Source organism: Stegostoma tigrinum, chromosome 6 (genome assembly GCF_030684315.1).
Source record: "Stegostoma tigrinum isolate sSteTig4 chromosome 6, sSteTig4.hap1, whole genome shotgun sequence".
Lineage (NCBI taxonomy): Eukaryota > Metazoa > Chordata > Chondrichthyes > Orectolobiformes > Stegostomatidae > Stegostoma > Stegostoma tigrinum.
In genome coordinates this window covers 97,158,351-97,184,172 of record NC_081359.1, presented here as the reverse complement: position 1 = coordinate 97,184,172, position 25,822 = coordinate 97,158,351, and the positions used below count along the sequence as shown (strand labels likewise).

Sequence of the window (25,822 nt, the reverse complement as noted above, 5' to 3'; positions counted from 1 at the left end):
TGCAGTAGGCCCAGGGCAGGGACTCTGACTCTGTCACCTGACATCTCATATCCAAATAGTAATAACATATGCAATGAGCATTAAGCTTTTCATTTCATTTTAACATGGGATTTCTTTTTCAGCCCATGACTAAGTCAAAAGGATATTAGAGGCAGTGATAATGGGAACTGCAGATGCTGGAGAATCCAAGATAATGAAATGTGAGGCTGGATGAACACAGCAGGCCCAGCAGCATCTCAGGAGCACAAAAGCTAACGTTTCGGGCCTAGACCCTCCATCTCCTACCTACCAACCTCATCCCACCTCCTTGACCTGTCCATCTTCCCTGGACTGACCTATCCCCTCCCTACCTCCCCACCTATACTCTCCTCTCCACCTATCTTCTTTTCTGCCCGTCTTCGGTCCGCCTCCCCCTCTCTCCCTATTTATTCTAGAACCCTCACCCCATCCCCCTCTCTGATGAAGGGTCTAGGCCCGAAACGTCAGCTTTTGTGCTCCTGAGATGCTGCTGGGCCTGCTGTGTTCATCCAGCCTCACATTTCATTATCTTGGATATTAGAGGCAGTTCCATTCCAAATCCTGTCTTTAACTTGAGAAATGTTTCAATGACAAAATCAGGAATTACTGGAAAAACTTAGATTCAGCCAGACCTGCTGAGCTTTTCCAGCAACTTCTGCTTTCATTTCTGATTTTTGAACATCCATAGGTCTTTAGAGGGTGTTTTTTAAGTGTTTCATTGAAGTGTTGGCTATCTCCATGACAGTAAACTTGAAGGACGTACTTAGGACCATAATTTTCATCCCTACTGAATCTGTGATGATCCCAGTTGATGTTATTACTGAACAAATCTGTTCTCGTACTGAAATTTGGCTTGATAGATCATGTTTTGTTTTTAACAATATTATTTTACTGTAACACAAGCACACAATGCTGAAGATTTGGTTTTGACAATAAAATAAAAGCTAATTGTCCAAAGGGAATTAAGCTAAAATAGAATAAATCAAGCTACTTGCACTACACAATTTTAAAGGTTTCAAAATATGCAGTAAAATAAAATCATATTCATCCTAACACCCTCCTTTTAGATGGCTCAAACAACAAAAAGTTCTCTTCTCTGTTATACATGCATATGTTTAACTGTGCTGATGCTACAGCTACCAGTCTGATAACCACTGAGCCTTCATACTTTTGAGCTTAGACTTTCTCAGCTTTAAACAACCTCCTGTTTTGGCAGACCATTAAATCCAACAACACCCAACTTGGATCAGAGCCTTTGATAAAGTCTGGTGGCTAGGGTTCAGCTCTGCGTGTGTCAGAAGAACACAAACCCTACAGCTGAACAGAGGCCTATGTTGTCTTGATTGAATTTTGTGATCCTATGAAAAAGGTTCTCAGATTTTCGCAATTAGACAAGTTGGTGATAAATTGAAATTGACTCAGTTTTTGTTTCTTCATTTGCTTTGATGACACAATCTACATTTTATTTTGTTAGAGAAATATGCACCTGGAGAACAAAAACCAGATCGAGATAGAACTAGCACAGAAAGCAGATCCCCCTCAAATGACTGTGATTGACCACTTCAGAATGTCAGCTGAGAACAGAGATTGTGAGAATCTGAAGCTTCTGGAAGGCTTTTGTGAGCTTCTGCCTAGCCAGGATGGAGAACAGGGTTGCTACCGGAATGGAGCTGTAGCATGTGAGCAGTACACTCTCTACTGTGAAGAAGCCAGCCCAGTCATTCAACAGGAGCGGTGAGTTTGATGCTTTGGCTATTAACATGATAAAGTAAATGTATAGGAGTCATCAATATAATTATTTCTGTTGTGCCACCATTTGATGCCTTATCTGAAATGCGCACCAGTTGCGGAAAGGGACAATTCTTTATTCTCACTCCTCCTTTTTATGCCATTAAAAGGAATTACAGTTAGATCATTGATTTTGATGTGAAGTAATAAACTGTGATAGACCCTTGAACCTCCCACAATTATACCTGATAACTGCTCAAATATCCTGGTTCCTGAGCAATGTTTACTGACAGCTAGTCACTCGCTCTAATTATAAATAGGTCTTAGAACCATAGAGTAATACGGCATAGACACAGGCCCTTCAGCCCAAACTGGTCCCGACTGACCATGGTGCCCACTCGGCTATTTCCAGTTGACTGCATTTAGCCCATATCTGTCTTAACCCTTTCCATTCATGTACCTATCCAAAATCTTTTCAAATGTTGCTATTCTACTTGCCTCAACCACTTTCTCTGGCAGCCCATTCAATATACACACAACTCTGTGTGACAAAGTTGCCCCTGAGGTCCTTTTTAAATCTTTCCCCTCTCACCTTAAACCTATGCCCTCTAGTTTTCAAGTCCCCGTTCTTGGAAAAAAAATTATATGCTTTCATCCTATCTATGCCCCTCATGGTTTTCTACATCTCAGTAAGGTCACCCCTCATTCTCCAACGTTCCAAAAAATAAAGCCCTATCCTGGCCAACCTCTCCCTATAACTCAGGCCTGCTAGTCCTGGCAACATCCTCATTAATCTTCTTTGCACACTTTCTGGTTTAACTATGCCTTTCCTACAACAGGGTGACTGAAACTGTACACGATATTTTAAGTGTGGCCTCACCAACGACTTACAAAACTATAACATAACGTCCCAACTCCTATACTCATTGCCTTGACCATTGAAGGCCAGCATGCTAAATGCCTCCTTCACCACCCTGTCTACCTGTGAAGCCATTTTCAATGAGCTATGTACTTGCACTCCTAAGTCCCTCCGTTCCACAACACTCCTCAGGACCTTACCATTTACTGTATAAGTCCTACCTTGGTTTGACTTTCCAAAGTGCAACACCTCACACTTATCTGTACTGAATTGCATTCACCAATCCTCAGCCCGCTTCCCAATCTGTTCAAGATCGCTGTGTAATTTTTGATAGCCTTCTTTTCTTTCAACAATATTTCCTAATTTTGTATCATGTGCAAACTTACTAATGACGCCTTATACATCCACATCCAGGTCATTTATGTAAATAATGAATAACAAAGATCCCAGCACCCAACCCCTGTGACACACCATTAGTCACAGGCCTCTAGTTCAAGAAACTACCTTCAACCATCATCTTCTGCTTCCTGCCACTTTGAATCCAATTAGCTAACTCTCCCTGGATCCCATGCGACCGAACCTTCATAACTAGCTTGCCATGTCGGTCCTTGTCAAAGGCCTGACTAAAGTCCATATAGACAACTTCAAAGTTTTGTGATGTTTCATTTTTCAACTAGATGGTTCCTTATGTGAAACAAAAAAAACCTAGAAATTTCCTGAGAAAGCGTTTGATCTAAATGGGTCTCAGTTCACCCCATGACCAAGTAAGTGTCAGAATTGATGGGAAGTTTACACATGCCTTACTCTGTACACAAGAAATACATCTCTTGCCACTAAGACTTCTGATATACTGGCACCACTCCAGTTCCATCCCAAAATTGCTGACGTTGATTGGTAGGTAGACTTGGTAAACCTTGACCACTGGTTGCCGAGTGTGACCTAGTGTATTTACCTTGAAGCATTGATGGCATCATTGTTTGGAATGGTTGAGTCATTGAAATAGATAATGATGGAGGTGAACTTAAGCATTGAAATACCTGCGCTCAAATTGAGACCCAACCGCCCTTGTACCGATTTCAAAAACACATCTCCGCCCAAACTTACACAGAATGTGCTCATGGTGCAGTAACATCGTGGTTATATTATTGGGTTAATAACCCTGAGGTAGTAATGAATGTTTGTTTCTGACACTGATGCTATGAATCTACCCTGCCTCACTAATGTCTTGTAGGAAAGAAAACCTGCCGACTGTATGTGGTTGACTTGTATGTCGCTCCAGACCCACATCGTTGTTGTTGAACTCTGAAATAACCCAAGAAGCTGTTCTATTGTATTCAAGAAAGTAACCCCTGTGGCTATATCACCAAGCTCTTTCCCACTGCAAAACTCAGCCTCCACCCACCCTCCTCAGCAATAAGCCACATTCTCCCGAGGTAGCCAGGTAAATCATGAACTTTCCCAACTCTTGCTACCTGCCTTGAGGATGAAAATCCAGGCAGAGATGCAGAAGTCATCTGCTGCCATGAAGACAATTGTTTTTAAAATGTATGTGTTAGCCACTAAACCGAATGCTGGTAAGAGAGAGTTCTTTTTGAAGAGATTGGTGTTGTGGAGGTTGAAGTACAAGGAGTCACCAGACTGAAAGCTAGTTCAGGGACACTCGGAATACTGAGTAAAACAAATTTCACAGCAACGTTGGAAGTTTCACCTTGATGTGATACAGTGTAAGGAGCTCACTGAAAATCTGGGAGCACCATGAAACCTAAAGGTTATGTATTTACCAGGAACTTGGTGTGAAATTAAAAACTTATCACAAAGTTAGTTGATAGTTCCTCAGGAATTACATTTTCTCTGCTTTTAAGTATTAGTTGCTTATTCAGTAATAGTAAATCTATAATTATTTTAGATTGTTATAATAAAAGACTTAAAATGTGAAATATTGTTCTGCAACTTCTTCAGTTGCTGGTGAATTAATCTCTTTTTGTTTTAGAAATTATTGGGACCAAAATATAAAAAGTTGAAGTCACATGGCCTTACCAGGCCATGGGGCTGCTCTCTCATTTAAAAAGAGATGATTTAACCTGAAGTTCACAATGTCTCCGATGAGGGGAATGGTTGAGAGCAAGGGTCCTTCAGAACAACTTCAGTTGGTGCAGGAATTGAACCCAAGATGTTGGCATCACTCTGCATTACGCACCAACCATCCCACCAACTGAGCAAATGGAAAACAATACATATTAAACACTGTTGCTGATCAATATCAAAAACTACATCTTAAAAGAATTAAAATAAGTACTCCTAATATTACTTGGAGATTTGATGAGTATTGAAATAAGTACTCACAATATTACTTGATGGAGATTTGATGAGTAATGGAACACTCGTGTACATATTGCTGCCTCAGTTACTTTACGGTCATTGACAAAGTCAATGGTATACTGCCATGCTAGTGGTTAAAAATGGGACATCAATTTGACCTCTGTCATCTGATTTTTGTTTTTATACTTGACTCCTGTCATAAACTAAAAGGTTTTAAGAAAAGAGAAAAGCAAGCACTGAAAACAATGATCACCTGAGCACAGGTTGAGGCAGTTGACCAAAACATCAATGAACAAGAACCAGTCTGAAATGTGTGAAACAGTCATTTAGCTCTCAAACACCTATTTGATTCACAACATTCCTGGAAGTTTCACAGACTGGGATAAAAGTTATCCGCAGAATTTGCGGTGTGGGAAAAATAAACAATGAATTCTGACACGGAAATACACAAAGCAACAGCATTTCAGGGCAGAGAGAGCGAGAGAGAGAAGGAAATAGATTCATAACGGCAGACCTGGAAGGTTTTCTCTCGCTCTGCTCTCCTTGCATGTTCTCCCTCTCCCCCCCTCTCCCCCCCCCTCCCCCCCCCTCTCCCCCCCCCTCTCCCCCCCCCCTCTCCCCCCCCCCTCTCCCCCCCTCTTCCCAACTGGTGAGAAGCTGATTGGAGAAATACTCATTCACTGAGAATGTATAACAGTCTGTAAATTTCACTACTACTAAGAATACAAGCCATCATTTAAATAACTGTGGTCTCAGGTTAAAACCTGACACCTCTCAAATTCTAAGAACCATTTTGTAAAACTTTCCTATACTTTATCTTCCTTTTTAAGTGGGAAAATTCCTTTTTTTAAATTTTGTATGTTTAATACTGCAATTAATCATTTTTCTTTAATTCATGAACAATAAAATTTGTCTTGCTTTTCCTTTCAAAAGATAACTTGTAATTGGGTCCTTAATATCTGCTCGTGCTATGTTTAATTTGTGTGATATTAGCTGCGTGCTGTAATGAATTAAAAAGCCTTGTTGCAGCTGACTGAGGTATGGGTTAAAAAGAGGGAAGCCTATTAATTTTTTCTCATGCCTAATAACTGCATCATTGGAATAAGAAAACAGATGTCTTCAGTCCATTGAGTTTATAGTGCTATTCGATTTGAACATGTCTTATCAGCTCCTCAACTTCATTTACCAGCCATTTGAACATAGAACATAGAACATAACAGCACAGTACAGGCCCTTTGGCCCTCGATGTTGTGCCGACCTGTCATACCGATCTCAAGCCCATCTAACCTACACTATCCCATGTACATCCATATGCTCATCCAATGATGACTTAAGTGTACCTAAAGTTGGTGAATCTACAACTGTTGCAGGCAAAGCATTCCATACCCTTACTACTCTGAGTAAAGAAACTACCTCTGACATCTGTCCTATATCTTTCACCCCTCAATTTAAAGCTATGCCCCCTCATGCTCGCCGTCACCATCCTAGGAAAAAGGCTCTCCCTATCTAACCCTCTGATTATTTTATGTTTCAATTAAGTCACCTCTCAACTTCCTTCTCTCTAACGAAAACAGCCTCAAGTCCCTCAGCTTTTCCTCGTAAGACCATCCCTCCATTCCACGCAACATCCTAGTAAATCTACTCTGCACCCTTTCCAAAGCTTCCACATCCTTCTTATAATGCGGTGACCAGAACTGTACGCAATACTCCTAGTGCAGCCGCACCAGAGTTTTGTACAGCTGCAGCATAACCTCTTGGTTCCGGAACTCGATCCCTCTATTAATAAAAGTTAAAACACTGTATGCCTCCTTAACAGCCCTGTCAACCTGGGTGGCAACTTTCAAGGATCTGTGTACATGGACACTGAGATCTCTCTGCTCATCTACACTACTAAGAATCTTACCATTAGCCCAGTACTTTGCCTTCTGGTTACTCCTACCAAAGTGCATCACCTCACACTTGTCTGCATTCAACTCCATTTGCCACCTCTCAGCCCAACTCTGCAGCTTATCTATGTCTCTCTGCAACCTACAGCATCCTTCGTCACTATCCACAACTCCACTGACCTTAGTGTCGTCTGAAAATTTACTAACCCATCCTTCTACGCCCTCATCCAGGTCATTTATAAAAATGACAAACAGCAGCGGACCCAACACCGACCCTTGCGGTACATCACTAGTAACTGGTCTCCAGGATTAACATTTCCCATCAACTACCACCCTCTGTCTTCTTTCAGCAAGCCAATTTCTGATCCAAACTATATCTCCCACAATTCCATTCCTCCACATTTTGTACAATAGCCTATTGTGGGGAACCTTATCGAACGCCTTGCTGAAATCCATATACACCACATCAACCGGTTTACTCTCATTTGCTTCATATGATTCAGTGCCTGGTGACATCCATCCTGAGAAACTCAAGTGCCCTTATTTCTGAAAAAATTTTAAACTTTACTTTGGGACACAATATACATTAGGGGAGATTTTCCTATTTGGTAAGCATCCTGCTGTGATTTTGCCTTTTATTGGAATGTTCAGCTCTCCTTTGGGGATGAGAACCTGTGCTTATCTTCTGCTCATTCTAGGTCACCTATTCTACATGTACGTTATATCTGAGCACTGTGACAGTCACTATCTCCTGCCCATGCTCGGATGGAAGCATTAACTCAAAATTGCTCTTGCAAGGTTTTCACTTCTGTTCAATTCAGTTGTTAGAATGTTTAACTTTGCAAATGCGAGTCTTAACAATGTGGCTCCTTTTTTTTTTGCAAAGTTGAGATAGTACGAACTGCAGATACTGGAGAATCTGAGATAACGAGGTGTAGAGCTGGATGAACACAGCAGGCCAAGCAGCATCAGAGGAACAGGAAGGCTGACGTTTCGGGCCCTGAAACATCAGCCTTCCTGCTCCTTTGATGCTGCTTGGCCTGCTGTGTTCATCCAGCTCTACACCTTGTTATCTCAGATTCTCCAGCATCAGCAGTTCCTACTATCTTTGCTTGAAAGTTGGTTTTATTTTAGTCATGGTCTTATTTGAAAGCAAATCATACATCCTTGAAAATTGAGAGTTTTCTTGGAAGCAACCTTTTCTATTTTTCTCTTTTTTTTATTTTCATTCCTTTCTTTCCTCATCTCTCTTTTATCTATCCTCAAACTCTTTCTCATTCACTTTACCCCTCTCCCCATCTTCCTCACACTCTCATCCTCTTCTCCTCCATGAACAGTCTCTCTTCTCCTCTCTCATTCTCCGCTCTTACCCTCTCTCTCACACACTCTCTTCTCCCTTGCTTTCTCCTTTTCATTTCATTTCTTCCTCTGTCTACCTTTTTCTTCTCCCTCTTACCCAGACACATTCATGTTTCTCCCTTTCTCTTCATTTCTCTTCCTGGTTTGCTCCTACACTTTTTTTTTCTGTACACCTTCGTCTCTTGTCCCCTATTAGATCACACTTTGTTTTGTTTTATGTGTCAAGTCAGACCTCAGTCTGGGATCTGACTTGTACAGTACTAAATCTTGGGTTCATAGCAGCTTGCATTTGGCATCACAGGGAGTCCAGATGGGTCAAGATGGACGGCTTCCATCCCTAAAGGACACTAGTGATCCATAATAATACAATCCTTTCATTGTCCCGTTTACTGAGGCAATTTTTCAATTCTAGATTCTTTAACTTGATTTTAAATTCTACCAGTGAGATTTGAACCTGTGATCCCAGGGCATCACAGGTCCAGTGATAGTAAAACGATGCCCCTGTTTCTGTGAGATCTGACAGGACAAGTCCCCTGGTCACGTGTAAGGTCACATGCCCAAGAATGAACTAAAAATGTTACAGGAAGAATCAGAAAAGCGAGGGCAAAGGTAAAGTCACCGTAGTTCTAGAGGACCGCGGTCTCATGAGAGAGGTACGACTAATGGTGACAGGTTTAACCTAAAGGTCACCACACGTTGGATGTGGTTGAGAAGACAGGGCCTTCTTGGTGACCTCAGCCTGCAATTTGGTGTCACTGTGTATTGCGCACTAGCCAATCAGCCAACTGAGCTAACCGATCCCTGAAGAGAGCATAGCACACAATGGAATTGATATCCTTATCCAGTAAGGTGTTGCTTCATTTAGGGGATAAGAATTTTCTCTGGGAACAAAATAAATACTTGAGTAGGAAAGCTTTGCATGCTGTACAACTCTATGATTTAACCCAAAACTAACTACACCTTGCCTCGGGAGAGAGATGTTGTGCAGGTGAGTCTTCCACATTAACCTCAATTGGTGTAACTATTGGCATCACTCTGCTTTGCAGTCCAGCCAACTAGACAACAGAATTATAATCTGGGATGGGAGAGAAAGCCAGCATCATTGGGCACTGTTGCAAACAGTCTTATAACAGAGAAACTTATTGAAAAGCATCTTATCTAGAAGTTGAACCATGGAACCCCTAAAGTGCATTTAGAGGCTACTCAGCCCATCAAATCTGCACTGACGCTCCAAAGTGCATCCCACCCAGACCCACTCCATCCCCATAACGCCACATTTACTGTGGCTAATCCACCTAGCCTGCACACTATGGTTAATTTAACATGGCCATTCCACATAAACTGCACATTTTGGACTATGGGAGGAAACCAGAGCAACCAAAGAAAACCCATGGAGACATGGGGAGAATGTGCAAACTTCACACAGGCAGTCATCCGAGGCAGGAGTCAAACCTGTGTCCCTGGCACTGTGAGGCAGCAGTGCTAACCATTGAACTGTTGTGCTGCCCTTGAGTGGTGATGTTTATCAATAACTATTATGAGTGATGCGGTTGAATTCCTGCACATGTTCGTCAAAGGACTTTAACAGGGCTGACAACCTCTCAAATGGCAGACTGAGGGGTGAATCAGCATGAGGCACTGTCTGGTATGGAGACCTGTCCGTTGTGCATGTAGGCATCACTATTCCAAACATCATGAACAGAGGATGTGGGCAGGAGTGCACCCACCCACATTTCCAAAACCATGTATTTCCCAAGTTGTGATGAAACCAGTACCAGAGCCAAGTGTTGATTCTTCAATGCATCCCCCTCTGTTTAAGTACTCATCATAGCTTGCAGTCTCAGTAGCTACCTTGAAATGTTTTTGGAATCATCCAAATTTGTAGATGTTGTCATTTTCCAACAAGGTAGTATCTCCCTTCTTAGTGGGAACAACTCCAAATTATTACAACGAGTGAATGCTACCTTCAATGGTGGATTTAATCAGGGCCATTCATCATTTATATGAAAAAAACTCTGACTTGCACAGTAAACCCTGGATTGCTGTCAATCTTTCTCATGCAATATGACTGCACATGAAGTCAGGCATTTACAAACTGTTATTTTTGTACTTGATGAGAACCCCGCTCCTCCGGTGTGGACAGTACAGATGAAAAGAACAAGGATGTAGGAATGTGCAGCATCAGAATGTGCTATTCTATTGCCAGAAACAGTGTAGGGGAGGGAAGTGTTGTAAATTGAGAAAATGAAGATTCGAAGAGAAAGGAAATTTAAGAAAGGTAAGGAGTTCACAATTTTGAAGAACTTAAAGAGAAAGTTAGATAAGAATGCAGTGTGAAAACTTTGCTGATTAAGGGTGGGGGGCACAGGTTAGGTGGTTACGTCTGGATCTGAGGAAGAAACAAGAGAAACATTTGGGGGAGCTCATGATATAATAATAGAATAATAGATAACCCAGGATCTGCCCTCAGGAAGGTTCTGAGGAAGGGCCACTGGACTCAACATGTTAACTCATTTTTTTTCTTCACAGATGCTGCCATGCCTGCTGAGCTTTTCTAGCAACTTTTGTTTTTGTTCTGGAATGCTAGTGGTTCCTGGAGAGAGTTCTAAAGGGCAGAAATATGAAAGTAATAAATGACACATGATACAGGCAAGAGCAAGCGAGTTTTCACAGTGTTCTAGCCCATAGTTAGCCCTCCAGTGAGTGTCAGCACTGAGTCAGAACGTTCTGTGTTCAGTTTCCACTCCAGGGCTTAACACCAGAAATCTGCTCTGCTACTGAAGGTGTTGTACTGAGGGAATGCTGTCCTTTGGAGGAGATAGTAAACTGAGGGCATGCTTGCCTCTTCAAGTTGATGTACAAGATTCCATGGCACCATCCAAAAGGACAGGGATGTAATCCCAGGTGTCCTTGCCAATATTTACTCATAACTTATCACAAAACAGACATGTGGTCACTATTATCACACACTGTTGTTTGTGGGGGTTTGCTGTATGCAAATTGGTTGTTGCATTTCTTGGATTTGTAACATGGGGCCTCAGTGGATAGCACTGCTCCCACACAGCATCAGGGACCTGGGTTCAGTTCCACTCTCGGACAACTGTCTGTGTGGAGTTTGCATATTCTCCTGGTGTCTGCCACATGCATGTGTCTCCTCCACAAGCTGTGATTTTCTCCCACTGCCCAAAGATGTGCAGGTTAGGTGGATTGGCCATGGAAAATGCAGGGATATGGGGATGGGCTGGGTGGGTGCTGTTTGAAGGGGCAGTGTGGACTTGAATTGTCTGCTTCAACATTGCAGGGATTCTGTGATTCAACAGTGACTACAGCCCTTGCCTGTAATGTGTGTCTGAGCTTGTAAGAGGTACATAAATAAAAATTTGTCGGTTCTTTCTGCCTTACCCTTATTAATGCTAGAGATAAACTCACTGTGTAGATTATGCCAATCCAGCAGAGACTCTGAATTCACAATACCACAGAATAACCCTGAGGAAAGCTGATGGCTTGTCACAAAAAGCCTTCAGGAAGAAAGATGCCATCTATTCCTGGTGCAGTCACCTACATCCTAAAGTCAAATTAAGGAGCAATTGGTGCCAGTGACTGCAACCTTGACCCTTCTGTAAAACCATCTTTTTCCTGGACCAGTCTTTTTGTTAGGTAAGCTGAAGATTTCTATCACCAAAGGGGCACTGTCTGCTGACCTTGAAGAGTCAGGGGCATTTTAAAGGTGAGAAAGAGCACAGGAGTGGAACAATTGAAATTCCCTTTTAGGCTTAGAGGCCACTTGGAGGTTCATTGGTGGTCCTGTGCCTAGAAGGGATAATTATGGTAAGCAGGAAAATGTGTCCGTTTGTCAGGTTTCACTTCCTGCTGGACATTTACATCTCGTGAAAGATTAGTTACAGTGGAAGAAATTGGAGGTTGGACAGGATATCACCCAATAGGCTTCAACAACAACTTCTCTCCTAACTACTCTTTGTTACTAGCTGTCTATATCTGCAAAATATGCAGAACTGGGACATTTCACCAACTTTGCAACCCTTCCTTCTTCACGTGGTCCATTTCTGACACTTTCATTACTTTCTTTGACTTTTCTGTTTTCATTTTTACGACAGGCTATTGACCAAAATCCACTAAAAGCTCACTGATTCCCACATTTACCTTTATGATATTCCTCATTCTGTTACTGTAAAGTCTCAGTTCTATTCTCCTATTTTAATTTAGTCCATTTTCATTGTTCTGTCAATGCCACCCTCCATAATTCCGACATGTTTTCCTTTCTTCTCAATTGACGATGTCTCTCTACATGGTTTCCAGCGATTTGGTTATTCAGCTGATCATCCTGCTCTGCTATTCAGTTTGATTATTTTCCTCAGGGGCTAGTTTTCCATACCATCTCCCTATCCCTTGATGCCTATTGATTTCTATCTCGAATCTGCTCAATGTCTAAGTTTCCAAAGCCCTTTCAGGTAGAGAATTTCAAAGATTCACCATCCGTTCACTGGAGATGTTCCTCCTTGTCCTCAAGTCTTAAATGGTTTATCCCTTATCCTGAGATTAGATCTCTGGCTTTCAACTCGCCAGACAAGAAACACCCTATCCTATCCTGTCCATCCTACCACACAATGTAAGAATTTTGTGGTTTCAATGAGGCTTTCCCTCGTTCTTTGGGTCTGTATTCCCTAGAATTTCAATGTTCTCAATGTTTCCTGATAAGATGATCCAGCAAACTCTAGCATTAATCTGATGAACTTCATTGCCTCCCTTGATGGCAAATATATCTCTCCTTACATAAGGAGACCTGAACTGTACACAGTTTTATCAAGGACCTGTTCAGTTGCTGCAATACACCCTTGTTCCTGTATTTGAATCACCTTGTCATAGAAGTCATAGAATCCCTACAGTGTAGAAACAGGCCCTTCAGCCCAACAAGTCCACACCGAACCTCAGAGCATCCCACCCAGAACCATCCCCTTGTAACCCAGCTAATCTACACATCCCTAATTTAGCATGGTGAATCCACCTAACTTGCACATCATTGGACTGCAGGAGGTAACTGGAGCACCGGGGGAAACCCACGCAGACACTGGGAGAATGAGCAAACTCCATGCAGACAGTCACCCGAGGATGGAATCGAACCAGGGTCCTTGGTGCTGTGCCTAACCACTGAGCCACCGTGCTGCCCCGCATGGTGAAGGCTACTATTTCATTTCTAAATATTTACTGCACTTGCATTCTAACTTTAATGATTCATGAACAAGGACATCTCAGTCCTTTTGGACTTACCCAATTCAAAATCTCCCACCAATTAGGAAGTATCCTTTTCTGTGTTTTCTACCAAGGTGAATAAATTCACACCTAATTCCTGCTGCTTTAACCCCTTCCCCTCCCTTAAACCACAATGGTTGGGGTTGTCCTGCCCTCAGCCTCCACCCCATCAGCTTCCACATTCAACAGATCAAATTCTGTCATTTCTACCATCTCCAGTACAATGCCACCACCAAACAACTCTTTCTAATGCCTGCTTTGTTAGATTTGTGAAGGAACTGTTCCCTCCACAACACCTCGGCTCACTTCTCAATCACTCCCAATATCCCTAACCTTTCCCCTAGCATCTTATTTTCTGAGCATTGGAGATTATGATCTATCAACAACTCCACAAGTCATAAGATGTAGAAGTAGAACCTGAAGTGGGCCATATGGCACATCAAGTCTGCTTTAACATTCAATGAGATCCCAGCTGATCTGATAATCCTCAACACTTTCTTGTTGTTTCCCCATAATCCTCGATTACCCCACAGATTAAAAATCTGATTAGCTCAGCCTTGAACATACTTACTGACCCAACTGTAACAGTCTTCCTGTATTAAAGAATTCCACAGATTCGCCACACTTTGAGCAAAGACAGTCTCCAAATTTCTGTTCTGGGTGACCCCTTCCTCTGAAATTATGCCCTCTGATTGTAGAGTCTCCCATAAGGGGAAACACCCTCTCCATATCTACGCTGTCAAGGGCCCTAGTGTTTTAATAAGTTCCCTCTCAAGCTTCTAAACTCCAATGAGTACAAGCCCAACCAACTCAATCTCTCATCATAAGAAAATCCCTTCACACCCAGATCAACTTAATGAGCATCCTCTGACGTTGAATATGACTGGGTTAATTTATGGAATGTAGTTTGTTCCACTGCCCTAGAGACCCTGATCCTACTGCTCCAAAACATCACTGATACTCAAAGTGGAAACTCATTTTGTGAGTGCGACCTGCCAATTTTTGTTAGAATTCTTGGCTGTTATCCATTCCCTCTGGGCCTCGTTGATCATAAACTGCATTGTGACCACCTTATGGAATGTGTTATCCTTGTAATTCTCTGTTTCACTATTGCACTTCAGTGACTTTAGCCTCTGCTTATGCTCTGAAGCTACACAAATTGTTCTACTTCATAATGAATCAAAATAATTGGGAATAATGTATGAAATCTGTGTAACCTTCCTTCAACAGTAGTGAAGTGTAGCATGTGCCTGGCCCCTCACTCTGATTCTAGGACTTGCCAAACCCCAAAGTTGAATGGAAGATGATCTGAAGATTCTTGGCTTCAACCCTGGTTGAACATCTGAAAGTATTGATATGTCTTCTCTTGTATTTAATTTAGAACTCTTGTTCCTGCAGCTTGCTTTAATTCCCACATGCCAGAATTAGTCCTGTGGGTCTGTACTGCCGGGAGAGTGGAATTCCTTGTTGGCCTGTCATATTTCCCAGGAGTAGTTCATCCTGCCCATCTGCATCTCTTGCTGCTTGGATTCCCGTAGAGTGTTGTAGTCAGCATTTAATATTCTGTGCTGCTCAGTCATATCTGGTATCTGTCTTGGCATTTTCAAACCTTTATAAAATTGGCAGGATAGGTTCTCATTGTTGCTGACCCTTTGTGGCTTGAACAGTATCCCATTTCTTGGTGCACTTGCCAAGAGTGTGTTTTCTGAATGCTCGTGCCTTCTGTGTCCCTGTAAATGCTTTTGGTTTCTGTAATACATTACGCTCAATAGCTAGCTGATTCTCTCCATTGCTTGCCACATACTCTACAATGGGTCTTTTCCTGCACTCTGTTCTGCTTCCACGCAGACTTTCCTGTTCCATGCTTTGATGCCAAATTTCACCGAGATGCCCATTCTTACTGACTCTGACCACTGCTTCACTTCACTTCTGACATTTCCCCCTTCGTTAGGTTTGGAGAATTTGGCTGGCTTTGTGGTTTTTCCCACATCACTGCACTAGTGCTGGGCTTTATTTTGCATTCTAAGAACAATTTGTCTTTAGATCCCTGAGTCTGGATGCCATTACCATACTTTAGTAGAATCATACAGCATGGAAATAGACCTTTCAGTCCAACTTTCAGATTAGATTACCTACAGTGTGGAAACAGGCCCTTCGGCCCAACAAGTCCACACCGCCCCTTGAAGCACCCCACCCAAACCCATCCCCATATAACCCACATACACCTGAACATGACAGGCAATTTAGCATGGCCAATCCACTTAGTCTGCACATCTTTGGACTGTGGGAGGAAACCGGAACACCCGGAGGAAACCCATACAGACACGGGGAGAATATGCAAACTCCACACAGACAGTCACCCGAGGTTGGAATCAAACCTGGGTCCCTGGCGCTGTGAGGCTGCAGGGCTAACCACTGAGCCACCGTGCCACCCCCAAAAACAGAGTTAATGTTTTGGGTCTGGTGACCCTTCCTCAGAACTCTGTGTTATGCCCTTGAAGCACCTGATCTTGCTGGGTCACTTCCCTTGTATTTACTCCAACCTAGTACTTTGAACCTGCATCATCAGCTCCCAATTAGAATCACTATAGTGTGGATTCTAACTGGGAGCTGATGATGCAGGTTCAAGGTACTAGGTTGGAGTAAATACAAGGGAACATTAACTTGTTCATGCCGACCAAATTTCCCAGGCTAAACTAGTCCCGCTCCCCTGTGTTTTGTCCATATCCCTGTAAACCTTTCCTATTGGTGTACCTGCCCAAATGTCTTTTAGATGTTATAACTTTTCTCTGGCAGTTCATTCCACATTAGAACCAGCCCCTGTACCTTTTAAAAATCTTTCTTCTCCTCACTTTAAAAATATGTCCCCTCATTCCCCACCTTATGGTAAATACCTTTTGCTATTTACCTTATTTCTGCCCCTCATGATTTTATAAACCTCCATAACTGCATCCCTCAGCCTCCTCCGCTCCAGAGAGAAAAGTCCCAGTCTATCCAGCCCCTCCTTATAACTCAAAACCTCCCGTCCTGGCAACAGGATGCAATGTAAACCTTTTCTGAACCCGCTCCAATTCAGCAATATCTTTCCTATAGGAGGGTGACCAGAACTGTCCACAGTACTCCAAAAGTGACCTGTACAACCTCAACATGATGTCCCACTCCGATACTCAATGGTCTAAGCAACGAAGGCAATCATACAGAACAGCATCTTAACTACCCTGCCTATCTGTAATGCAACTTTGGAAGAAGCATGTACCTGAACTCTGAGGTTTCTTTATTTAACAATACTACCCAAGGCTCTACCATTAATTATATAAGTTTGGCCCTTGTTCATTTTACAAAACTGCAATACATCACATTTATCCATATTAAACTCCATTGTTGTTTCTCAGCTCATTGGCTCAATTGATCAAAATCCATTTGTAATCTTAGATAACCTTCACTATACCACCAATTTTGGTGTTGTCCATGAGCTTACTAACCATGCCTCCTAAATTGTCACCCAATATATATATTGCCATTATATAAATGACAAACAACAGTGGGCCCAGCACTGATCCCTGTGGAACACTGCTGGTCACAGGCCTCCAGCCTGGAAAATAACTCTCCACCTCCACCCTCTGTCTTCTACTGTTAAGTTAAATTTGTATCCAATTAGCAAGCTCTCCCTGAATCCCATGTCATCTCACTTTACTAATCAGTCTACCACGTGGAATCTTGTCAAAGGCTTTACTAAAGTCCATGTAAACAGCATCTACCACTCTGATCTTTGCCCTTGTGACTGAACAACAACAGGACAATTCTAAGGTTAGAGAGAGAAGACATCTTACAGGCCGAGGCTTCTATTACACATGATCTGATGTCACTAAGATGTTGTTTTCTTTGCACATACTGAGTCGCTATCCTTAGTTTCTGTGTCCTCAACACTGCCGAGCATCAGTTTCAGGAACCTGATTTTATCCCAACAGAGGCCTATGAGTTTGGAAGCTGATGCCTGGTCAAGAAATTCACTGAATTCTTTCAGTCGGTGACAAAAGGGACCATCCATCAAGAATACAAGGACAGCTCCATTGTCCACCTTTGGAAGCAGGAAGGGACTTGCCAATCTAATGACAATAATGAAGGAATCTCACTCCCCCCCCCCACCCCCCCCCCCCCCCCCCCGCGCCATTGTTGGCAAAACCTTTGCTAGAATCCTTCTGAACCTTTGAGTGCAACACCTCAACTCGGATCTGCTGCCAGAGAGTCGATGCGGCTTCCTAAACAGTCTAGGAACCGCTGATAAAGAATCACTGACGCACTGATTTGGTGTCAGACAACCCCAGGAGAAATCCAAGAACAGAACATTGGAGATAATGGGAACTGCAGATGCTGGAGAATTCCAAGATAATAAAATGTGAGGCTGGATGAACATAGCAGGCCAAGCAGCATCTCAGGAGCACAAAAGCTGACGTTTCGGGCCTAGACCCTACATCAGAGAGGGGGATGGGGAGAGGGAACTGGAATAAATAGGGAGAGAGGGGGAGGCGGACCGAAGATGGAGAGTAAAGAAGATAGGTGGAGAGAGTATAGGTGGGGAGGTAGGGAGGGGATAGGTCAGTCCAGGGAAGACGGACAGGTCAAGGAGGTGGGATGAGGTTAGTAGGTAGGTGGGGGTGCGGCTTGGGGTGGGAGGAAGGGATGGGTGAGAGGAAGAACCGGTTAGGGAGGCAGAGACAGGTTGGACTGGTTTTGGGATGCAGTGGGTGGGGGGGAAGAGCTGGGCTGGTTGTGTGGTGCATTGGGGGGAGGGGACGAACTGGGCTGGTTTAGATATGCAGTAGGGGAACACCTCCGCTCAGTTCGCAACAAACAACTGCAACTCCCAGTCGCAAACCATTTCCACTCCCCCTCCCATTCTTTAGATGACATGTCCATCATGGGCCTCCTGCACTGCCACAATGATGCCACCCACAGGTTGCAGGAACAGCAACTCATATTCCGCCTGGGAACCCTGCAGCCATATGGTATCAATGTGGACTTCACCAGTTTCAAAATCTCCCCTTCCCCTACTGCATCTCTAAACCAGCCCAGTTCGTCCCCTCCCCCCACTGCACCACACAACCAGCCCAGCTCTTCCCCCCAACCCACTGCATCCCAAAACCAGTCCAACCTGTCTCTGCCTCCCTAACCGGTTCTTCCTCTCACCCATCCCTTCCTCCCACCCCAAGCCGCACCCCCATCTACCTACTAACCTCATCCCACCTCCTTGACCTGTCCGTCTTCCCTGGACTGACCTATCCCCTCCCTACCTCCCCACCTACACTCGCTCCAGCTATCTTCTTTACTCTCCATCTTCGGTCCGCCTCCCCCGTCTCCCTATTTATTCCAGTTCCCTCTCCCCATCCCCCTCTCTGATGAAGGGTCTAGGCCCGAAACGTCAGCTTTTGTGCTCCTGAGATGCTGCTTGGCCTGCTGTGTTCATCCAGCCTCACATTTTATTAACAGAACATTGGAACCTGTTTTCATATTGAGACCTTAATACTTAAGTCTCTGCATCATTCTGGAGGTCAAAGAAACGGGTACTGAAGCGTCCACTGAGGAGTTTTGTTAATAAGTTAAATTGTGGCTTTCTTCAATACTCAAATGCTTCGTATCAGATAGAGCTTAAGCAAAGAGAGGAATCTTGAGCCATCAACCCGCCCAGAACTCAAATGTCTGCAGCATCTGGTCTGAAATGCAACGAAGTGTTTTGGGGGAAGCTCAGCCTCACGATTCGCCTTGAGAATGATTGTGGTCACCTTTGCCTGGAAGGACATGAATACACAGCTGTCAGACTGTTGTCAGGTAGAGCTTGCTTACTGCAGATCCTGACATTCCTGCAGATCAATTCCATGCTCAACAATGACTGAAATGTTCGAATACTTTAAACATTTTAAAGAAGATTGTCTTTCAGCAGCCGCCCAGCTCTGTACAGCCCTGAAGCTGCAGATTAAAATTCCAGACAGCGCTTGGTCATGGAAATCCTGGCCAGTGTTAAGTGAGGTGTGTGACTTCAAAATGAATTAATTACTACCTGAGAGGAAGATGACCAAATTAATACTGACACTGAAGTGTTAAGGATGGTTTTGAAGACCATCATTTTCAACAGTAATTAATCTAATTACTCATTACTACTCTTCTCCATTATGCTTTTAATGTGGTGCTAATAAATTCAGTGGCTTGTAAGCTTTTTGTTCCGATTCATGTGCCCGTAAAGATTCCGTGTGTGCAATTAGTTTCAAAATGAATTTACATTCACAATTCTGAGAATGGTTTCTGAAGCATTCAAAGCAACAGATTGTGTTCATCTCCCCTTCCCACTCCACCTAGAGGTGCATGGTCGCTCAATGGTTAGCACTGCTACCTCACAGCACTAGGTTCGATTTCACCCTTGGATGACTGTCTGTATGGAGTTTGCACATTTTCCCCAGGTCCGCGTTGGTTTCCTCCCATTGCCCAAAGCTTAGGTGGATTGGCCATACTAAATTGCCTGATGATGTGCAGGCTAGGTCGAGTAGCCATGGGAAATGCAGCATTACAGGGCTGCTGTAGTTGTGTGGGTCTGTGAGGGATGTGCTTTGGAGAGTCTGTGTAAACATGATGGGCCAAATAGCCTGCTTCAGACTGTAGGGATTCTATGAAATCTTCTTTCCAATAGGTTGCAAAGACATGGCTCCTTCTTTGTGAAGGGTAGACAATTCGCTGAGGCCACAGAAGCACCACTGTTCCCTCTTGAAATGTGCCCACTGCTTGACCTCCTGCCTGTAAAAGTTGAGAAGCTAGCAGAGCGAAACTGGGAAGCTGTAGAAGTCAAGATAACAAAGTGTGAAGCTGGACGAACACAGCAGGCCAAGCAGCATCTCAGGAGCACAAAAGCTGACGTTTCGGGCCTAGACCCTTGGAGGTTGAATTGTTGTCTAATTTACGGCAGTGATGACTGTGGATATGCACGCTTGTCTCTGTGGTACGCTTTGATGAAACTGTGGCCTCCCTGTTCATGTGAGCAGGACTGTGCAGAAGGATTGAAATCCAGCTGTTTAGGGCAGAGATAGCAGCTGCTGAATCTCCATGCTTTGACTGTTGATGAGTACTGTTGGAAGGCATGCCTTGAGGTCTGGGCTGAAGCCTGCTGTCTGAGATGAACCCATACAAAAACAATTGATGCCTAGTGTTGGATGAAGTAAATGCTACTTGTTGGCATTGAACCATGTACACTGAGGCAACAGCAGGACGAGACTGGGTTCCTTCAGAGTTGGAAAGTGTGCAGTTTCTGATTCTTTTCTGTAACTGACAGTAGGCCAGGACATTTTCTGTAGGATTTTGAAACCTGTTGTTTGGTTGAAACTGGGGATCAGTCACTCACGAGATTTTAATGTTAGAAAGATAGAAACTAGGAGCAGGAATGGGCTGTTCAGCCCTTTTGAGCCTACTCTGCCACTCAATAATATCATGGCTGATCATCTATCTCAATGCCATATTCTCACTTTCTCTCCATTAATGCCTTTTAATATTGTAAAACTTTTCAATCTCTTTCTTGAATATAGTCAGCAACGTGGTCTAGACCACCTTGTGTGTTAGGGAATTACACAGGTTGACCACCCTCTAAGTGAAGAGATGTTTCTTCACCTCAGTCCTCAGTGGCCTATCTCCCATCTTGAGACTGTGAGCCTGGCTCTAGATTCTCCAATCAGGGGAAACATCTTGTATTGACAATAGGCCCTAGCCTTGTGGCTGCAGAACCCTCTCGGAACCTTTGTTGAGGAAGGCTGAGCATAATTAGGGGGAGGTGATAGCCTAGTGGTATTATTGCTGCACTGTTAATCTAGAGATCCATGGATTGTTCTGGGGACCTGGGTTTGAATCCCGCCATGGCAGATGGTAGAATTTTAATTCAATAAAATTTGGAATTAAGAGTCTAATATACCACAAATCCATTGCCAATTGTCAGGGAGAAAATAAAACATCTGGTTCGCTTACGTCCTTTAGGGAAAGAAGCTGCCATCCTTACCTGGTCCGACTTAGATGTGACTCCAAACCCACAACAATGTGGTTGACTCTTGACTGGCCTCTGGGCAATTCGGAACAGGCAATAAATGCTGGCATAGTCAGCGACACCTTCTTCCATGAATGAATAATAAGAAAAAAATTGAGTCTGATCAGGTATTTAACTGGCCAGCATCGAGCATTCCCTGGGATTTCAGAGCTCTGGATGCCAGTCCCACCTATCCAGATAGCCAGGGATTTCTTATTGACTGTCAGCACAATTGGGAATGGTTGGCTTTCAGTGAATAGCCTTCCCAAACCTGGATTCCTGTTCAGGCACCCAGAGGGTGCTCTGTCCGCGGCATTCTCTATCGCAAAGTGGTTGATGTCAAACATTGTGTTTTCAGGAAGGAGGTAGATTCAGCTCTTGTGGCTAAAGGGATCAAGGGATATCAAGGCAGGAGGGTGGGTTTAAGGTTTTGACCCTGATGATCAGCAGGAGCAGGTTCACTGGGCCAAATGGTCTACTCCTGCCCCTATTGTCTATGTTTCTGTACATTGAATGCCTTCAAACAAGGACCTCCTTAACATTGTCAAATTCACCTTAATTGTATTCTTTTGTGTGTTGTAGGCAATGGAGGCGTCACCAGGATTTGTTGTCCATCCATAACTACTCTTGAACTGAGTAGCTTGCTCAGATATATTTGAAGGCAGTTCAGAGTCAGCACGACATTGATGGAATTGGAGTTATGAGTAAAACTGCAGATTTTGTTCCCTAAATCATGTTAGTGAATCAAGGCTGGTGTTTGTGCAAATTAATAGCATTTTCATGGCCACAGATTAGCTATCAACTCCAGATTTATTCGTTGGATTTAAATTCCACTGAGTGCCATGGTGAGATTTTGGGGAGATGGTAATGTAACAATGGTTAACCAGATAAAAATTATAATTATCTCTGAATTTCTGAAGAAATTTCTCAACATTTCTGAAGGAAGGTCCAGACCCGAAAAGCCAGCTTTCCGGCCTCTCTGATGCTGTTTGGCCTGCTGTGTTCATCCAGTTCGACACCTTGTTATCTCATAATTATCTCTCTACCTGGCAAGGGAAACTTTCAATCCAGAAGGCATTTGACAAGGTGCCACATAAAAGACTGATCCAAAAGCTTAGATCCCAGGGGTTGGGGTAGAGTTTTGGCTTGGATAGAGGATTGGCAGATTGACAAAGCTGAGGGTGGGTCTTTCTCTTCATGGCAAGCTGTAATTCGTGGCGTATCGAGGGATTTGGTTCTTAGACCTCATCTATTTACAATCTATATAAAGATCTGCAAGCAGGGGCAGAGTGTCACATAGCAGGTTCAGTTGAGGAGATAAAGAGTTTACAAATGATATTGATAGGCAAGGAGGCCAAGACCAGAACTTGGCAGATCAGTTTTAATGTGGATAAGTGTGAGGCTTCAATTTTAGCCAGAAAAGTTAATATTATCATTTAATGAATTATTATTTAAACAGGAAGCAGATTCAAAGTGCAGAGGGATCTTGACATCTTCATGCATGAATCCTGGCATTTATTACTAAAGGACTCAATTATAAAAGTATCATTGTAACAGTTATATAAGTCATTGGTGAGACACACCTGGAGTGTTGTGTCTGGTTTTGGTCTCCTTACTTGAGGAAGGATGTGGTGGCACTGGAGGCAGTTCAGACGAGGTTCACCAGGTTGATTCCAGGAGTAAAAGAACTGTCGTAAGAGGAGCAGTTGAATAGCTTGGAATTGAACTCTGGAGTTCAGAAGAATCAGTGGGGAGGGGGGAGGGATCTGACAGAGGTATATAAAATAGCAAAGGGGATTCCTAATGTGGATGTTGAACAGATATTCCCCTTTTGGGACAGTCTCCTACAAGAGGACATAGATATAGTGTGAGAGGAGGTAGGTTCAAAACTGAGATGAGGAAAAATGGGAGAGTCGTGAACCTTCCCCAGTGTGCAGTGGAGGCAGAATAAACCAGATTCAAGAAAACAAGATAACAAAGTGTGGGGCTGGATGAACACAGCAGGCCAAGCAGCATCTTAAGAGCACAAAAGCTGATGTTTCGGGCCTAGACCCTAAGGGCCTGCTGTGTTCATCCAGCTCCACACTTTGTTATCTTGGAATCTCCAGAATCTGCAGTTCCCATTATTTCAATAAAACAAGAGACAGACTTTTGATGAAAAATAGGATAAAGAGCTACGGGTAGTAGGCAGGAGAATGCAGTTGAGACCAGGATAAGTTCAGCAGTGACCACGTTAATTGGTGAAGCATGCTCAAAAAGTGGAATTGCCTACTCCCACTCTTAATTACTTTGTTCTATTCACAAAATGAAGGGACAGCCTTGAAAGTTACTTTTTAAAGTCCCTTATGCAGTAATGCTGATATTCACACTTTTCTTGTAGTATAATGAAAACGTATATTGGATTAATTTGGTGATGAAAAGCATGATTTGAGCAGAGACATCTGCAGTTGAGTGTTAGAGACTGTGACCGAGACAGTGAGAGACCTACTTACAAAGAGCATCATTATGTGAAACAATGTAAACCAAAGAATTTGCAGAAACCTGCCAGAGTCAGCCAGCTGTCATTCTGAGGTAAAAGGGAACCATTCCAGGCCATAGATTATCAGAAGAGACATGGATAGCCCTCTGTCCAATGTGCAGAAAAGAACCTCTAGTCACAAGAATCATGGCAATGTAAACAACATTATCTTCAATCTACGGGAGAGTATTACTTCGTTATAAAAAATCTGGTGAAAGAAAACCACAATTCCCAATGATGAATGGACCCTAGTATCAGTCTGTCATTTAAACAATTTTCTCTGATTAACTTCCCTATTCCTTGATTATGGAGTCTTGCCTTCTGCCCTCTTCCTGGGGCTTAGACTAACATCACCAGGTCATATTTCTGTAGCATCTTTAACATAATTAAAAATCTGCATGTGATACAGTATTGTGTTTTAAAACAAAATCAAACATTGAAGCACATATGGAGATTTTTGGCTAGATGACCCAAAGCTTGGCCAAAGAATTAGTTTATATGAAATGTTTTAAAGGAGGCAGGAAAGGTTGACAGGTTGAGGGGTTGTAGAATGGGAGGATTGAAGGCATGGCTATCAATGGAGGGGTGATTTAAATTGGAGATGGTCAGGAGAACAGAATTGGAGGAATACCAATGTCTTGTGTTTTGTAGTTGGAGGACATTCCAGAAGTAGGGCAAAGATAAGGGTACGATAAGGTTTGAAACAGAGATTTGAATTAGTCGAATTCCTTGAGAATCAAGGCATTAAATGTCTTGTTGCCTTCAGGCTCCTCCTCTTCTTATGACCTACATTTACTTTATTTTGTTCACTTGAGAATGGGATAGTTCATTGTGTTAAGATTGAGGTGTTTAACAGTACAGCAAGGAGGTGGTAGGGGGTTGATTGGATAGTTCAACGGTAGGGGGTGGGAATGAAGTTGCTTATGGAAAGAGAAGTGAGACATGATGGGAATGAGGAGGGATCAGATTGAAAGCATTAGAAAGTGTGGGGTTGGGGTGCAGCCAGCATGTAGTGGACAGAGGATCGGATATGATTAGAATCCCTGAAGGTCATACTTCTGGGGCTCTTAATCTGAGCCCCAAATGACGGCAACTTGTCCTAACACATGATGCTGTACCACTACCTTTTTACCTGAATAGAGAAGGAGAAGGAAAAACACAAATATTTACAAAGGAAACAAAGCTGAAGAAAGAAGAAAGGAAAAGATTAGAAGAAGGAGATAGAGAGGGAAACAGAAGCATGCGGGCTGCAGAGGCACGCAATATAAGTACCACGTTCTTATATGTGCAGCAGCATGATAGATAAATAAATATCTTATTGGATTTTTTTTAATGTCTGTTTATTTGCTGTCCACAGCTTTACTTCCTTTTCATTCTGTTTCTGAGTTACACCTTTTTGCATCAAATTTTTGCTGTTATGAGAACCAGGTCTCAGATTTCATTCACAGCTCCTATGTCATTTTGTTTTAAAACATTTTTCCATTGTAGACTATTGGGTTCAAGTCATAGGATATTAGATTTTCTCACAGAGTACTCAGAATGTATTCTCAGGCCTGCCACCCACAGAAGTTGAGCACAGGCACTCAGTCTTTTCATAGAGTGGGGAGATTTCAAAACTAGGAGGTATATTTAAAAGGGATCTGAAGAGCAACTTTTTCACACAGAGAGTGGTTTGTATATAAAACAAACTGCCAGAGGAAGTGGTAAATGCAGGTACAATTACAAAATTTAGAAGGCCTTAGGACAGGTACATGAATAGGAAAGATTTAGAGGCACATGGGCCAAATGCAGGCAAGTGGAATGAGTTTAGTTTG

At 43.0% G+C, this 25,822-nt stretch overlaps 1 protein-coding gene across 1 annotated transcript in view; it reads left to right on the top strand.

Annotated features, from left to right (window-relative positions):
* Positions 1-25,822, top strand: part of oca2 (oculocutaneous albinism II) — a 468,272-nt gene that overhangs the window by 29,612 nt on the left and 412,838 nt on the right. Inside the window, exon 2 of the mRNA XM_048532874.2 lies at positions 1,493-1,752. Within this exon, the coding sequence (XP_048388831.2) occupies positions 1,499-1,752 (254 nt within the window). The 5' untranslated portion in view covers positions 1,493-1,498. The remainder of the gene's footprint in view (positions 1-1,492; positions 1,753-25,822) is intronic.